The 18,222-nt window shown below is 42.9% G+C and overlaps 3 protein-coding genes across 4 annotated transcripts in view; 1 reads left to right on the top strand and 2 right to left on the bottom strand.

The window, feature by feature from the left end:
- LOC118365743 (zinc finger protein ZFP2-like) overlaps positions 1-18,222 on the bottom strand; it is a 426,011-nt gene that overhangs the window by 320,854 nt on the left and 86,935 nt on the right. The window lies entirely within an intron of this gene.
- LOC127914401 (uncharacterized) overlaps positions 1-18,222 on the top strand; it is a 143,172-nt gene that overhangs the window by 107,374 nt on the left and 17,576 nt on the right. The gene's annotated exons all lie outside the window — the stretch shown is intronic.
- LOC118373991 (zinc finger protein 883-like) lies at positions 6,815-15,514 on the bottom strand. The gene is made up of 2 exons (XM_052490230.1): positions 14,898-15,514; positions 6,815-10,205 (listed from the first exon to the last, which is right to left on the bottom strand). The coding sequence occupies exons 1-2, from the start codon at positions 15,046-15,048 to the stop codon at positions 8,974-8,976; spliced, it is 1,383 nt and encodes a 460-aa protein (XP_052346190.1). The 5' UTR covers positions 15,049-15,514; the 3' UTR covers positions 6,815-8,973.

Here is an 18,222-nt window from a genome sequence, read left to right as displayed (position 1 = left end):
TTATTTTTTTATTTAACCAGGTAGGCTAGTTGAGAACAAGTTCTCATTTGCAACTGCGACCTGGCCAAGATAAAGCATAGCAGTGTGAACAGACAACACAGAGTTACACATGGAGTAAACAATTAGCAAGTCAATAACACAGTAGAAAAAAATGGGCAGTCTATATACAATGTGTGCAAAAGGCATGAGGAGGTAGGCGAATAATACAATTTTGCAGATTAACACTGGAGTGATAAATGATCAGATGGGCATGTACAGGTAGAGATATTGGTGTGCAAAAGAGCAGAAAAGTAAATAAATAAAAACAGTATAAAAACAGTATGGGAATGAGGTAGGTGAAAAAGGGTGAGCTATTTACCTATAGACTATGTACAGCTGCAGCGATCGGTTAGCTGCTCGGATAGCTGATGTTTGAAGTTGGTGAGGGAGATAAAAGTCTCCAACTTCAGCGATTTTTGCAATTCGTTCCAGTCATAGGCAGCAGAGTACTGGAACGAAGGCGGCCAAATGAGGTGTTGGCTTTAGGGATGATCAGTGAGATACACCTGCTGGAGCGCGTGCTACGGATGGGTGTTGCCATCGTGACCAGTGAACTGAGATAAGGCGGAGCTTTACCTAGCATGGACTTGTAGATGACCTGGAGCCAGTGGGTCTGGCGACGAATATGTAGTGAGGGCCAGCCGACTAGAGCATACAAGTCGCAGTGGTGGGTGGTATAAGGTGCTTTAGTGACAAAACGGATGGCACTGTGATAGACTGCATCCAGTTTGCTGAGTAGAGTGTTGGAAGCCATTTTGTAGATGACATCGCCGAAGTCGAGGATCGGTAGGATAGTCAGTTTTACTAGGGTAAGCTTGGCAGCGTGAGTGAAGGAGGCTTTGTTGCGGAATAGAAAGCCGACTCTGGATTTGATTTTTGATTGGAGATGTTTGATGTGAGTCTGGAAGGAGAGTTTGCAGTCTAGCCAGACACCTAGGTACTTATAGATGTCCACATATTCAAGGTTGGAACCATCCAGGGTGGTGATGCTAGTCGGGCATGCGGGTGCAGGCAGCGATCGGTTGAAAAGCATGCATTTGGTTTTACTCGCGTTTAAGAGCAGTTGGAGGCCACGGAAGGAGTGCTGTATGGCATTGAAGCTCGTTTGGAGGTTTGATAGCACAGTGTCCAATGACGGGCCGAAAGTATATAGAATGGTGTCGTCTGCGTAGAGGTGGACCAGGGAATCGCCCGCAGCAAGAGCAACATCATTGATATATACAGAGAAAAGAGTCGGCCCGAGAATTGAACCCTGTGGCACCCCCACATGGAAGTGCCTCATGTTTTGAAAGCGCTGCCTTCCTATGCACCCTTATTGAGCAGTGAATGGGCTATCAACCAGATTACTCTTTCTCCGTATTCCCGAAGGTGTCTACAGCATTGTGACGTAGTTTTACGCATTTATGTTGAAGAATACCCGTAAGCGGCTACATTGCGCAAGTGGTCACCTGATTCTCCCAGAGAGATTCTCGCGTAAAATACAGAGGTAGCCATTACTCCAATCGGTCCTACTGAAAAACTAATTGTCCCGATGGATATATTATCGAATAGATATTTGAAAAACACCTTGAGGATTGATTATAAACAACCTTTGCCATGTTTCTGTCAATATTATGGAGCTAATTTGGAATATTTTTTGCAGTTTTCGTGACTGCAATTTCCGGGTGATTTCTCAGCCAAACCTGAAGAACAAACAGAGCTATTTCGCCTACAAAAATAATATTTTGGGAAAAAAGGAACATTTGCTATCTAACTAGGAGTCTCGTGAGTGAAAACATCCTAAGCTCAAAGGTAAACGATTTAATTGATTGCTTTTCTGATTTCCGTGACCAAGTTACCTGCTGCTAGCTGGAGGCTATCAATACACTTACACAAATGCTTGTCTAGCTTTGGCTGTAAAGCATATTTTGAAAATGATAGGGTGATTAACAAAAGGCTAAGCTGTGTCTCAATATATTTCATTTGTGATTTTCATGAATAGGAATATTTTCTAGGAATATGTATGTCCGTTGCATTATGCTAATTAATGTCAGGCGATGATTACGCTCCCTCATGCGGGATGGGGAGTCTTTAGAGGTTAAAGATACCAACTCAAAACCTACGTTTGTCTTCATATGGGTTGTTTAAATTGTATCTAATTATATTCCCAGTATTACTTCATCAAATCTCTAGTAATCGATTATACACACATACAATTCATCATATTTTCATATATTAACAGAATCCATATAAAACGTAAGAAATTCTCAGGTACTCCAGGTATTCCATTTGCTTTTTCAAGGACTCTCCATAGCTACGAAACAGCTCTCAAAACATACTCCCAACAGAACCAAAAATAAACTTTTGTTTCCCGGACAATGACCATGGGATCCCCAACGGTTATCTAACCTCCCAGAGACCAAGGCAAAATCAAGCCTCCCAGGAACTATAGACCTTGGTCTCCCTGAGATCCCATGTTAGAGGGATCTCTCGTGCACCATTTAGCCATCAGTCACCAAGTCAAGATTCACGCCCCATCGCCAAATGTGGTTGTTGATTTCTTTCATATCAAATGAGGTGACAAACATATCACACAAGTCAGAGTTATACTTGAACTACATCTTTATTTGCCTTATAATAAGGGAGCAGGTCAAGACAACGTACACATATAAAGTGAATCAATTGAGTGCTCTACGATAATGATGGCTGGTCAACGAATCACCCCCAGATGATTTGTTGAGAGCCCCGATACAAAAGTACAAAGGTCTTTAATAGCCAAGATGCCCCCTTTCAACCTACATGACAAACAGATGTATAGAACGGGTCACAAGGTCAAGATTTGTATGAAAGATAGTTATAATTCTCAGCAGACAGTATCTGATGTAAAAACAGTACTCTTTGTGTAGAGACCAGGGTCTGGCCCTGGGGTCATCTCTCCCTGGTACCATATAGAACAGAAACATTAACTCATATTCTGGAATGCGGTCTCTTTAGGTTTTAGCACCCAAAAGACATTGTACATCTCCTATCAGTGTTATCTCCCAGAGGCCCATCCTCAGTAGAACACATACAAAATAGTTATAAGAACCCTCTATTCTGTTGCATAAAACCACCATTTGATCCAATAAAAGTATTATAACATAATGTTGCAGTTTTGCTCTCAGTGTCCACTGAAGTTGACTAGTAACAACAACTGGGACATACAAGACGCCAACAATGAGACCCACTAATCTGTCCAAGAAGAGGCAAACAAAAGAAAAACCCACAACAAAAGTAAAAAAGGGACGCAAACCAAAAAGGTGGAGCAACTAAACGTGTTGACTCTCCACATCTATCAAGACAACTGGAGCACTGGGCCAGACACTCTTAAATAGAACCTGGACCAGCTCAGGTGAAACACCTTCCCACTAATGAGATGGATAAGCCAGAACAGGTGTAACACATACTGACTAACGAGGTGACCCTAATCGGTGCGCCCTAGGTGCGAATGATCTCTACGGGCGAAAGTCCAACCTCAAAACATAAATGGAAAAACTAAAGACTAACACCTTCCCCCTTAAGACAATGCTTACCATCAACATAAAACAACTTCAATTACACATTATAATCAACCACAATGCTTCACCTTCACCAATATAAACATGGTGTCTACTGGCTGTCAACAATTAGCTTCTAGAACTCTCGTCTTCCTAAAACTCACTAGCTTCTTGAACTCTCGTCCTCTTGGAACGAGCCCAAACAAAAATCATTTCCAATACGGAAAAACGTGCAGTCAAAATAAATTGTGATCCATGGCAACTCACTGGCTAAGCGCAAAACACAACACTTTTTGACTGCCCACCCGTGAGACAATCAACAACCAAGTTGTCGTTACCACGGACATGTCTAATTTCAAAAGGAAACTCCTGCAATATCCATAGTAACTTTCCATCTCACGGCAGAGCTTCTTTCTCTTTTCAGGGTTCACTAGATAGGCATGTTGTTGGATAGGTCCCCAATGTCATCCCCAATGTCATGCTCTAGTACATGCTCATGCTCTGGGTTGGCACATCTGAGAATGAACCCTGATATTCGAAAAGCAGGGAAACAATATCAATATAACTGTAGCCCAAAATATTGTCATTTGGTTACATAAATCATTATGATTACTAAATGTTACACAAATTGTAAATATAAAATATTGGTCTTTTCAATTACATTTTGCTAGGTGAGATATCCCCAATGTCAAAACACAGTTTTAACGTGTCCAAATCAATAACCAATATGCAGAAACAGATTGGGATAAATTGAAAACCTAAACATAACATGTGCTATATACACAAACACCTGCCACAATAATCTGTCACGCCTTGGTCATTGTATTTTGTGTTTTTGTTATATGTTTGGGTAGGCCAGGGTGTGACATGGGTTTATATGTTGTTTGTCGTATTGGGGTTTGTAGTATTTGGGATCGCGGCTAATTAGGGGTGTTGTATAGGCTTGGCTGCCTGAGGCGATTCTCAATTGGAGTCAGGTGCTTCGCGTTGTCTCTGATTGGGAACCGTATTTAGGCAGCCTAACTTTCGCTTTGTATTTTGTGGGTGTTTGTTCCTGTCTCTGTGTTGTAGTCACCAGATAGGCTGTAATTAGTTTCACGTTCCGTTCTGTTGTTTTTGTATTTCAGTTATTTCATGTACTGCTATTCTGTTCATTAAAGTCATGAGTAACCTACACGCTGCATTTCGGTCCGACTTTCTTCATTCAACAGACGAACGCCGTTACATAATCATAATGCTTGTATTTGTTTAAACAAGCAGCTAATAAACTGCACAAGCACCAAAAACGCTGTTGTTTTGACAAGTAGCAATAAATCACTGATATCGATTAGGGGGAAATCAGGTTGTACGGGCTGTTGGGACTCGACTTCCGGCGCCGACAGAGATGGCCGCCTCGCTTCGCGTTCCTAGAAAACTATGCAGTTTTTTGTTTTTTTTACGTGTTATTTCTTACATTAGTACCCCAGGTCATCTTAGGTTTCATTACATACAGTCGAGAAGAACTACTGAATATAAGATCAGCGTCAACTCACCATCAGTACGACCAAGAATATGTTTTCCGCGACGCGGATCCTGTGTTCTGCCTTACAAACAGGACAACGGAATGGATCGCATGCAGCGACCCAAGAAAACGACTCCGAAAAAGAGGGAAACGTAGCGGTCTTCTGGTCAGACTCAGAACAAGGGCACATCACGCACCACTCCCCAGCATTCTTCTTGCCAATGTCCAGTCTCTTGACAACAAGGTTGACGAAATCCGAGCAAGGGTAGCATTCCAGAGGGACATCAGAGACTGCAACGTTCTCTGCTTCACGGAAACATGGCTCACTGGGAAGACGCTATCCGATGCGGTGCAGCCAACGGGTTTCTCCACGCATCGCGCGGACAGAAACAAACATCTTTCTGGTAAGAAGAGTGGCGGGGGCGTATGCCTTATGACTAACGAGACATGGTGTGATGAAGGAAACATACAGGAACTCAAATCCTTCTGTTCACCTGATTTAGAATTCCTCACAATCAAATGTAGACCGCATTATCTTCCAAGAGAATTCTCTTCGATTATAATCACAGCCGTATATATCCCCCCCCAAGCAGACACATCGATGGCTCTGAACGAACTTTATTTAACTCTTTGCAAACTGGAAACCATTTATCCGGAGGCTGCATTCATTGTAGCTGGGGATTTTAACAAAGCTAATCTGAAAATAAGACTCCCTAAATTTTATCAGCATATCGATTGCGCAACCAGGGGTGGTAAAACCCTGGATCATTGTTACTCTAACTTCCGCGACGCATATAAGGCCCTGCCCCGCCCCCCTTTCGGAAAAGCTGACCACGACTCCATTTTGTTGATCCCTGCCTACAGGCAGATACTAAAACAAGAGGCTCCCACGCTGAGGTCTGTCCAACGCTGGTCAGACCAAGCTGACTCCACACTCCATGACTGCTTCCAGCACGTGGACTGGAATATGTTTCGTATTGCGTCAGACAACAACATTGACGAATACGCTGATTCGGTGTGCGAGTTCATTAGAACGTGCATCGAAGATGTCATTCCCATAGCAACGATAAAAACATTCCCTAACCAGAAACCGTGGATTGATGGCAGCATTCGCGTGAAACTGAAAGCGCGAACCACTGCTTTTAATCAGGGCAAGGTGTCTGGCAACATGACTGAATACAAACAGTGCAGCTATTCCCTCCGCAAGGCTATTAAACAAGCTAAGCGTCAGTACAGAGACAAAGTGGAATCTCAATTCAACGGCTCAGACACAAGAGGCATGTGGCAGGGTCTACAGTCAATCACGGACTACAAGAAGAAACCCAGCCCAGTCACGGACCAGGATGTCTTGCTCCCAGGCAGACTAAATAACTTTTGCCCGCTTTGAGGACAATACAGTGCCACTGACACGGCCTGCAACGAAAACATGCGGTCTCTCCTTCACTGCAGCCGAGGTGAGTAAGACATTTAAACGTGTTAACCCTCGCAAGGCTGCAGGCCCAGACGGCATCCCAAGCAGCGTCATCAGAGCATGCACAGACCAGCTGGCTGGTGTGTTTACAGACATTTTTAATCAATCCTTATCCCAGTCTGCTGTCCCCACATGCTTCAAGAGGGCCACCATTGTTCCTGTTCCCAAGATAGCAAAGGTAACTGAGCTAAAAGACTACCGCCCGTAGCACTCACTTCCGTCATCATGAAGTGCTTTGAGAGACTAGTCAAGGACCATATCACCTCCAGCCTACCTGACACCCTAGACCCACTCCAATTTGATTACCGCCCAAATAGGTCCACAGACGATGCAATCTCAACCACACTGCACACTACCCTAACCCACCTGGACAAGAGGAATACCTATGTGAGAATGCTGTTCATCGACTACAGCTCGGCATTCAACACCATAGTACCCTCCAAGCTCGTCATCAAGCTCGAGACCCTGGGTCTCAACCCCGCCCTGTGCAACTGGGTACTGGACTTCCTGACGGGCCGCCCCCAGGTGGTGAGGGTAGGCAACAACATCTCCTCCCCGCTGATCCTCAACACGGGGCCCCACAAGGGTGCGTTCTGAGCCCTCTCCTGTACTCCCTGTAAACCCACGACTGCGTGGCCATGCACGCCTCCAATTCAATCATCAAGTTTGTGGACGACACAACAGTGGTAGGCTTGATTACCAACAACGACTAGACGGCCTACAGGGAGGAGGTGAGGGCCCTCGGAGTGTGGTGTCAGGAAAATAACCTCACACTCAACGTCAACAAAACTAAGGAGATGATTGTGGACTTCAGGAAACAGCAGAGGGAACACCCCCCTATCCACATCGATGGAACAGTAGTGGAGAGGGTAGCAAGTTTTAAGTTCCTCGGCATACACATCACAGACAAACTGAATTGGTCCACTCACACTGACAGCGTCGTGAAGAAGGCGCAGCAGCGCCTCTTCAACCTCAGGAGGCTGAAGAAATTCGGCTTGTCACCAAAAGCACTCACAAACTTCTACAGATGCACAATCGAGAGCATCCTGGCGGGCTGTATCACCGCCTGGTACTGCAACTGCTCCGCCCTCAACCGTAAGGCTCTCCAGAGGGTAGTGAGGTCTGCACAACGCATCACCGGGGGCAAACTACCTGCCCTCCAGGACACCTACACCACCCGATGTTACAGGAAGGCCATAAAGATCATCAAGGACATCAACCACCCGAACCACTGCCTGTTCACCCCGCTATAATCCAGAAGGCGAGGTCAGTACAGGTGCATCAAATCTGGGACCGAGAGACTGAAAAACAGCTTCTATCTCAAGGCCATCAGACTGTTAAACAGCCACCACTAACATTGAGTGGCTGCTGCCAACACACTGTCATTGACACTGACCCAACTCCAGCCACTTTAATAATGGGAATTGATGGGAAATTATGTAAATATATCACTAGCCACTTTAAACAATGCTACCTATGCATACGTATATACTGTACTCTACATCATCGACTGCATCCTTATGTAATACATGTATCACTAGCCACTTTAACTATGCCACTTTGTCTACATACTCATCTCATATGTATATACTGTACTCGATACCATCTACTGTATGCTGCTCTGTACCATCACTCATTCATATATCCTTATGTACATATTCTTTATCCCCTTACACTGTGTATAAGACAGTAGTTTTGGAATTGTTAGTTAGATTACTTGTTGGTTATCACTGCATTGTCGGAACTAGAAGCACAAGCATTTCGCTACACTCGCATTAACATCTGCTAACCATGTGTATGTGACAAATAAAATTTGATTTGAAACAAACACAACTAAAAAAAACACATGGAAATGGGAGATGTCCTCTAACCAGTGAGGTAAAATATAACCTGCAGAAGACAGTCAGCTACATTTTGGAGTGATACATTTAAATTTAGGGGTCGCTAAACAAAGGAATGCAACACTTATTTGTCATCATTCATCGATATCATGTTGAAATCATTTGTGCCGAGAGGAGGGAGATGAGGTTGCACGTCCTGTTAAAACTAACATCTCAAAAACCACACGGAATCTGGGAATAATGTGTACATCGCTGGTTAGAGGACAATTTGTAGAAAACAGCTAGCTACATTTTGAAGTCTTGCATTTTGATTCAAGTGGGTCACCAACGTGGTAAGGGTCTCTTTTTTTGTTAGTCACTTTTTGTTAAATCATATAAATAGTACTCTTCCATTTCAGAGCCGGGATTTTCCCCGAGGCTAATATCCATATCATGTTGAAATCAATAGAACAGGGGACAAATGTTTAGGGTTCAACATTGTGACATTATCAAAATCCTCCTACGACAATGTTAAAACATTCTACATTGTGACATTAATATCATGAAACAACTCCTTCATGTATGTATTTTCTGATATTGAAATCAGAGCTCTTTTATCAGATTATCTCAGCTATGAGATTTCTCTCCTGGGTGTGATCTCTTGTGTACAATCAGCTGTCCAGATCGACAAAAACTCTTCCCACATTGATCACAGCTATAAGGTTTCTCTCCTGTGTGTGTTCTCTGGTGTACAGTCAGTTGCCCAGATCTACCAAAACTCTTCCCACATTGATCACAGATAAAAGGATTCTCTCCTGTGTGTGTTCTCTGGTGTTGAGTCAGAATGCTAGATGTAATAAAACTCTTCCCACATTGACCACAGCTGTAAGGTTTCTCTCCTGTGTGTGATCTCTTGTGTACAGTCAGCTGTCCAGATCTACAAAAACTCTTACCACATTCATCACAGTTATAAGGTTTCTCTCCTGTGTGTGATCTCTTGTGTTCAGTCAGCTGCCCAGATCTACCAAAATTCTTCCCACATTGATCACAGACATAAGATTTCTCTCCTGTGTGGGTTCTCTGGTGCTCTGTCAGAATGCTAGAATGACCAAAACTCTTACCACATTCATCACAGTTATAAGGTTTCTCTCCTGTGTGTGATCTCTTGTGTACATTCAGCTGCCCAGATCTACCAAAACTCTTCCCACATTGATCACAGATATACGATTTCTCTCCTGTGTGTATTCTCTGGTGTGATATCAGGCTGGCTGACTGAGTAAAACTCATCCCACATTGAGTACAGCTATAGGGTTTCTCTCCTGTGTGTATTCTCTGGTGCACTGTCAGAGCAAAAGATCGACTAAAACGCTTCCCACATTGAGCACAGATATACAATTTCTCTCCTGTGTGTATTCTCTGGTGTGATATCAGGCTGGCTGACTGAGTAAAACTCATCCCACATTGAGTACAGCTATAGGGTTTCTCTCCTGTGTGTATTCTCTGGTGCACTGTCAGAGCAAAAGATCGACTAAAACGCTTCCCACATTGAGCACAGATATACAATTTCTTTCCTGTGTGTGTTCTCTGGTGTGATATCAGGCTGGTTGACCGAGTAAAATTCATCCCACTTTGAGTACAGCTAAAACATTTCTCTCCTGTGTGGATTCTCTGATGAATTTTAATGCCTGATGAGCAAGTGAATCTCTTCCCACACTCAGAGCAGGAATGAGATTTCTTCCCTGTGGATTTCTGCAGGTGTTTGTTGAGGTGTTCTGATCTGGAGAGACTCTTCTCTGCCTCTTCAACATCATGAGGTTGTTGAGGACCCCCAGAGGATCCACAATAGTCACGTCTCTCTCCTGTGTGAACAACAAAGTCAGACAGATGGTTTAAGGCCCACAACAGCGGAAATCCACTGTAAAAGGTGATGCCAACAGCATAGCCATTATGTTGTAAAACAATTGACGTGTGTAAAGAATGCAATTTTTTGGACCAATTGTCTTATGAGCAAGAATAGTCATATTTTGTCTTGTTTTCACATTAGTAGTAAAATCAATTATTGTAGGCTAGAAATCATTTATTCATGTTGTTGAAACTCTAAGCAGTGTGTCAGACGACGTTTGGTCTCCAATATAGGCCCCTTTCTGTGTTTAATACATTTGCGGCATGAGGGCGATGCACACACAATTTGATTGCAGAAACACCTCCCTGCTAATGAGGAAACCGATAGTTATGGATGTAGTATATCTGCCTGGAACAAAAATGGTGAGCAAAGATTTTAGTTTTTCACAATGTATTCTGAATGTGAATGGGGGAAAACTCAGGGGAGTAACCTCCATTTCCAGGTTGCTTATGAGTGCATTTCACACTACTTTGGATTATAATTCTAAGGCTTGTTTGAATGTCCTGCTGAATGTCCTTAACCTCTCTAGGGTAGGGGGCAGCATTTGGAATTTTGGATGAAAAGCAAGCCCAAATTAAACTGCCTGCTTATCGTGCCCAGAAGATATGATATGCATATAACTGTTAGATTTGAATAGAAAACACTCTAAAGTTTCCAAAACTGTTAAAATAGTATCGGAGTATAACATAACTGATTTGGCAAGCAAAAACCTGAGAAAAATCCATTCAGGAAGTAGTTTTTTTGTTGTTGTAGTTTTCTATTCAATGCCATTACAGGATCCATTGACTTAGGACTCAAATTGCAGTTCCTATGCCTTCCACTAGATGTCAACAGTCTTTAATAATAGTTTCAGGCTTCTATTCTGAAAAATGAGGGAATAAGAGCATTCGGAATGACTAAAGTGTCGCAGAGCTTTTTCATGCGTGCGAAAGAGAGATAGCAATTCTTGTTTACCTTTTAAATTGACAACGTTATTGTCGGGTTGAAATATTAGCAATTATGTAGGCTAAAAACAACCTGAGGGTTGAATATAAACATCCATTGACATGTTTCTAGGAACTTTACAGATATAATTTGGACTTTTTTGTCTTCTTGTTTTGACTGCGTTTGAGCCTGTGGATTACTGAAGAAAACACACGAACAAAACTTAGGTTTTTGTATTTAAAGAGACTTTATTGAACAAAATAAACATTTATTGAGTAAATGAATGTCTGCTGAGTGCAACCATATGAAGATCATCAAAGGTAAGGGATTCATTTTTATCTCTATTTCTGACTGTTCTACTTGGCTGGTTACTGTATTTAATGAATTGTCTAGTGGGCTATGTTCTCAAATAACCGTACAGTATGCTTTTGCCCGAGAAGCATTTTTAAAATCTGACACCGTGGTTGGATTCACAAGACGTTCATCTTTAAACCTATGTAAAATATGTTTTGTTTTCTGAATTTTTATGAGTATTTCTGTATTTGAATTTGGCACCCAGCAGTTTCACTGGCTGTTGAAGACACAAACGTCCCACATACCCTAGTGAAGTTAGTGACAGTATCCTTTTTATTTTAAATTTTAAAAATTATTTCACCTTTATTTAACCAGGTAGGCCAGTTGAGAACAAGTTCTCATTTACAACTGCGACCTGGGCAAGATAAAGCAAAGCAGTGTGACAAAAACAACAGAGTTACACGTGGGATAAACAAACGTACAATCAATAACACAATAGAAAAATCTATATCCAGTGTGTGCAAGTGGAGTAAGGAGGCATGGAAATAAATGGCCATAGTAGCGAAGTAATTACAATTTAGCAAATTAACACTGTGTGATAGATGTGCAGATGATGATGTGCAAGTAGAAATACTGGTGTGAAAAAGAGCAAAAAAAGTAAATAAAAAAATGGGGATGAGGTAGCTAGTTGGATGGGCTATTTACAGATGGGGTGTGTACAGCTTCAGCGATTGGTAAGCTGCTCAGATAGCTGATGCTTAAAGTTAGTGAGGGAGATAAGTCTCCAACTTCAGTGATTTTTGCAATTCCTTACAGTCATTGGCAGCAGAGAACTGGAAGGAAAGACGGCCAAAGAGGTGTTGGCTTTGGGGATGACCAGTGAGATATACCTCCTAGAGCGTGTGGGTGTTGCTATCGTGACCAGTGAGCTGAGTTAAGGTGGCCTAGCAAAGATGTATAGATTACCTGGAGCCAGTGGGTTTGGCAACGAATATGTAGTGAGAGCCAGCCGACGAGAGCATACTGGACGCAGTGGTGTGTAGGATATGGGGCATTGGTGACAAAACGGATGGCACTGTGATAGACTGCATCCAGTTTGCTGAGTAGAGTGTTGGAGGCTATTTTGTAAATGACATCGCCGAAGTCAAGGATCGGTAGGATATTCAGTTTTACGAGGGTATGTTTGGCAGCGTGAGTGAAGGAGGCTTTGTTCCTAGATAGGAAGCCGATTCTAGATTTAATGTTGGATTGAATATGCTTAAAATGAGTCTGGAAGGAGAGTTTACAGTCTAACCAGACACCTAGGTATTTGTAGTTGTCCACATATTCTAAGTCAGAACCGTCCAGAGTAGTGATGCTAGTCGGGCTGGCAGGTGCAGGCAGCCGTCCGACATTCGGCGCGACCCGAATTTGGATTTGTTTACCAAACTCCCTAACAAAAGAAGATATTTGGACATAACTGATGGACATTATCAAACAAATCAAACATTTATGGTGGAATTGGGATTCCTGGGAGGGCATTCTGATGAAGATCAAAGGTAAGTGAATATTTCTAACGCTATCTTTTTGGCTGCTTTGTTGTCTGAATGCTGTACTCAGATTATTGCATGGTTTGCTTTTTCCATAAAGTTTTTACTTTTTAATTTGACACTGTGGTTGCATTAAAGAGAAGTATATCTATAATTCCATTTGTAACAATTGTATTTTCATCAACATTTATGATGAGTATTTCTGTAACTTGATGTGGCTCTCTGCAAAATCACTGCATGTTTTAGAAAATTAGATATTTTGATATATGCACTTTAGCGAACAAAACATACATGTATTGTGTAACATGAAGTCCTATGAGTGTCATCTGATGAAAATCATCAAAGGTTAGTGATTAATTTATCTCTATTTGTGCTTTTTGTGACTCCTCTCTTTGGCTGGAAAAATGGCTGCGTTTTTCTGTGACTTGGTGGTGACCTAACAATAATTTGTGGTGCTTTCGCTGTAAAGCCTTTTTGAAATCAGACACCGTGGATTAACGAGAATTTTATCTTTAAAATGGTGTATAATACTTGTATGTATGGGGCATTTTAATTTGGGGATTTCTGTTGTTTTGAATTTGGCGCCCTGCACTTTCACATGCCAGACAGGTTAAAGCATCAGACAAGTTCAGTACGTATATTTGATTTGATAAAAACACATGGGGCGATTGGTAGAAAGAACAGATGACTCTTGGTTGACCAAGACGTATTTTAGTTGGGGACAGCACTAGAACATGATTTTGGGGCTCCCAGGTGGCGCAGAGGACACTGCATCTCAGTGCTTGAGGCACCACTACAGACACCCTGGATCAAATCCAGGCTGTATCACAACCGACCCTGATTGGGAGTCCCATAGGGCGGCGCACAATTGACGCAGGTAGTCATTGTAAATAAGAATTTGTTCTTAACTGACTTGCCTAGTTAAATAAAGGTTACATAAATAGAAATATAGTGTTTCATGACAAATCATTTTTTACAAATCCGTCAAGGCACCAACCTTGAGAAGGGTTTAAAACAAAGGTTACAAACCAATTCATGAATGTAATTGAATCTAGATATGTCTTGCCTTTAATGTAAGGACATGAAAAAAATGTGCCAGAATATTATACAATGACCTATAAACAGCTCTAATAATTTGGCCCCCACAGGAAGTCTTCACTGGCAATTCTAGAATACACTATATATCCTAGAAACCTGGTTAAACTATCATTATGACCTCATGGATGGCCAGTCCTTGTATTCATAGTGTAGTGAATTCAGGGGGTAGCCCCAAGCTGAACTCAAACCTGGGTCCAGCGACTGTCAAGTCAACACCACTGTTACGCCAAAATGTCTGAACTCTTGACCAGGTCGCTAGGTGTTGTGTTACGCTTTCTACAATAGCTTTCTCTATGAATTTGAGAGTGGTTACACTTCTCCTTCCCCAATCTCTCGGCTGCTCACCAAACCAAGTCTCTGGGCAGCCATTTTGTTGATGTTTAAAAAACCCACACAACCCAGCAATCTGCAGTTGAAACAATAACAAATCTGTCATTCCACCACTGTTATGGTAATATGATGATTATGGGGTTGGAGAAATGGAACTACAGACAGACAGACCTATGGATGCAAGGACTCCATGATACCAACATTATAGTTTTAACCATGTTGAGGCTGGCTATACAGTGTTGATTTACATTGTTTCTAAACAGAGTAAAAACAAGCTTATTTAGGGATCTGATGGGGAAAACAGTTGAACTAAGCTAATGAGGCATGTGTTATATTCTTCAAAAATCAATGGCTATGAATAAATAATTTAAACGTCACAATATGGATGTAGCAATTGCAGATTTCCGCTTTAACACCAAACATCAGTTCAACAACTGCAGAGTTTGTGTCTCTGTTTTTAAGACAGTACTTACTAGTGTTAATAAGGGAACGGTTTCTCAAAAACATCTTTTGGCTAAATTCATCGTTAGAACCATTGGATTCCTTAAGATGCGTTTGGAAAACCTGGCCCAGATATCCAGGTTCCTCCTCTTCTTCCTCCTCCTTTTTCGATGTAACAGTCATCTCTCCCTTCTCCTCTTTCACTCCAAAAACTGCATCCTTCTCTCCTTTTACTGTAACATCCTCCTCTCCTTTTACTGTAACATCCTCCTCTCCTTTTACTGTAACATCCTCCTCCTCTTTCACTCTGAACGCGTCTTCCTCTTCTTTCACAGTAACGGCCTCACCCTCTACTTCTTGTTTTACTGTGTTATCCGCCTCTTCTTTAACAGGAGTAGCTTAGTGAGCTCATGGTCGGAGATGTTAGCTAGCTAGGCTAATGCTAACTTAACCAGTCCGGTAGCTGACTAATAACAACACTGTAAATATGAAATTAAATCGGATAACTAACTAGACGACAGAAGTGGGTTTAAAACACAGTGGCTAATATACACTAAAGCGTCTAAAGAGCTTTATTGGTTCGTCGATTTTGGCTAGCAAGCTCCCGAAGTGTTTCACGAACTGTTGTCGCTGTTGAAATAAGCGTTCTGTCCACTAGGTTTTACGTCACACTAGCAGCATCGCCTTAAAGTCGTAGACCGCCATTTGTTGAAACGCAGTTGAGTAAAATGTTTATTTTATTTTCAGACAGGTTAAAGTGTAGGAAGTATACGTTTTTACTCACCAGTGTTAGTGTTTCTTACTGGAGAGGGAATGCAAATCAACGACGCTGGACAGAGTGGAATCAGGTGTATCAAAAAGGCCGTTTATTGGTCAAAGATATCTTGTTCTACATCGTGCACGGATCTATTTCATATAACCCGATGAGGGGTCCGGTGGAAAAAGATAACTTATACAGAGGTTACATTCATTTTTATACATAGAATGAAGTAGGTATAGCCTTGTCGTGACGTCTTCTGAATGGTCCCGTAGGGTTGGAGGCGGACCCGCTCAGCCAGAGTAGAAGCCCCCATTGGTGCACAGCAGTCTTCTGTTCTGGGCACCCGACCATTAGCAGGGGAGAAGAGTTGTTTATTCTAGGAGATGTTTTTGTCAGGGATTCGTGAGGTAGAGAGCAGTTTACTATGGCTGGGTGTATGTGTTCATGCGATGGAATGTCTTTGTTTCCTGGAGTCGGGAGACAACAAAGCTGAGGAGATAGTGTTAGGGGGTAGTTTTATTGCTGGCTGTGTGAGCTAGTTCCTGTTTTAGCAGGGGTACATAGTCAGGCGGTTTGGCTTGGCGCTGTATAATATATGAACTATGTATATGAATGTTTACATATATTTATATAACACCAGCGTTACACTACAGTGTGGTTAAATACTTACTAAGCTAGTTGTAGTCACCATATGGTTACCTATAATTACAAACAGTTATGTTTTTGCGTTATTACATATTTATTAACTTATTTCAGGAAATATTCTAAACTACCCACAATGCAGTTTTTCTCAACGTCATCTGGATGATATCTGTGCTACTGAGTTTGTATAACAGTGTAACGGTGTAATGAAATTACATATTTTAAATATATTTAACCTTTATTTAACTAGGCAAGTCAGTTAAGAACAAATTCTTATTTACAATGACAGCCTACCCCGGCCAAACCCTAACCCAGACGATGCTGGGCCAATTGTGGGCCCTATGGGACTCTCAATCACTGCCTGTTATGATACAGCCTGTGGTGATCCCTCTATCACTGAGGTGCAGTACCTTAGACCGTTGCTCATGTTGTTTACAGTGTAATACACTCAGTGATAAAGGTATGGAACTCTGGGTAATCCACAGCAGATTTTTGGAGAATTTGACAATTGAGTGGTTCTGGGATGGAAATGTATAAAGTTGACATTACATCATACATTAGCAATTTCTCCTCTTCCATCCTATCATCTCTTCCCTCTGCTCAAACCTTCTCCAACCTATCTCCTGATTCTGCCTCCTCAACCCTCCTCTCCTCCCTTTCTGCATCCTTTGACTCTCTATGTCCCCTATCCTCCAGGCCGGCTCGGTCCTCCCCTCCCGCTCCGTGGCTCGACGACTCATTGCGAGCTCACAGAACAGGGCTCCGGGCAGCCGAGCGGAAATGAAGGAAAACTCGCCTCCCTGTGGACCTGGCATCCTTTCACTCCCTCCTCTCTACATTTTCCTCCTCTGTCTCTGCTGCTAAAGCCACTTTCTACCATTCTAAATTCCAAGCATCTGCCTCTAACCCTAGGAAGCTCTTTGCCACCTTCTCCTCCCTCCTGAATCCCCCCCCTCCTCCCTCTCTGCAGATGACTTCGTCAACCATTTTGAAAAGAAGGTCGACGACATCCGATCCTCGTTTGCTAAGTCAAACGACACCGCTGGTTCTGCTCACACTGCCCTACCCTGTGCTCTGACCTCTTTCTCCCTCTCTCTCCAGATGAAATCTCGCGTCTTGTGATGGCCGGCCGCCCAACAACCTGCCCGCTCGACCCTATCCCCTCCTCTCTTCTCCAGACCATTTCCGGAGACCTTCTCCCTTACCTCACCTCGCTCATCAACTCATCCCTGACCGCTGGCTACGTCCCTTCCGTCTTCAAGAGAGCGAGAGTTGCACCCCTTCTGAAAAAATCTACACTCGATCCCTCCGATGTCAACAACTACAGACCAGTATCCCTTCTTTCTTTTCTCTCCAAAACTCTTGAACGTGCCGTCCTTGGCCAGCTCTCCCACTATCTCTCTCAGAATGACCTTCTTGATCCAAATCAGTCAGGTTTCAAGACTAGTCATTCAACTGAGACTGCTCTTCTCTGTATCACGGAGGCGCTCCGCACTGCTAAAGCTAACTCTCTCTCCTCTGCTCTCATCCTTCTAGACCTATCGGCTGCCTTCGATACTGTGAACCATCAGATCCTCCTCTCCACCCTCTCCGAGTTGGGCATCTCCGGCGCGGCCCACGCTGGATTGCGTCCTACCTGACAGGTCGCTCCTACCAGGTGGCGTGGCGAGAATCTGTCTCCTCACCACGCGCTCTCACCACTGGTGTCCCCCAGGGCTCTGTTCTAGGCCCTCTCCTATTCTCGCTATACACCAAGTCACTTGGCTCTGTCATAACCTCACATGGTCTCTCCTATCATTACTATGCAGACGACACACAATTAATCTTCTCCTTTCCCCCTTCTGATGACCAGGTGGCGAATCGCATCTCTGCATGTCTGGCAGACATATCAGTGTGGATGACGGATCGCCACCTCAAGCTGAACCTCGGCAAGACGGAGCTGCTCTTCCTCCCGG

Source organism: Oncorhynchus keta, chromosome 32 (assembly GCF_023373465.1).
Source record: "Oncorhynchus keta strain PuntledgeMale-10-30-2019 chromosome 32, Oket_V2, whole genome shotgun sequence".
In the NCBI taxonomy this organism is placed as follows: Eukaryota; Metazoa; Chordata; class Actinopteri; order Salmoniformes; family Salmonidae; genus Oncorhynchus; species Oncorhynchus keta.
The sequence above is the reverse complement of the archived record's forward strand: the minus strand, read 5'-3'. Positions and strand labels throughout refer to the sequence as shown.

Bases quoted from the DNA above. Each gene is read 5' to 3' on its own strand.
- LOC118373991 (XM_052490230.1), bottom strand. From the start codon at position 15,048: ATGACTGTTACATCGAAAAAGGAGGAGGAAGAAGAGGAGGAACCTGGA. The intron at 10,206-14,897 runs GTAAGTACTGTC...TTGTTCACACAG, and splicing joins CCGTTCCCTTATTAACACTA to GAGAGAGACGTGACTATTGT.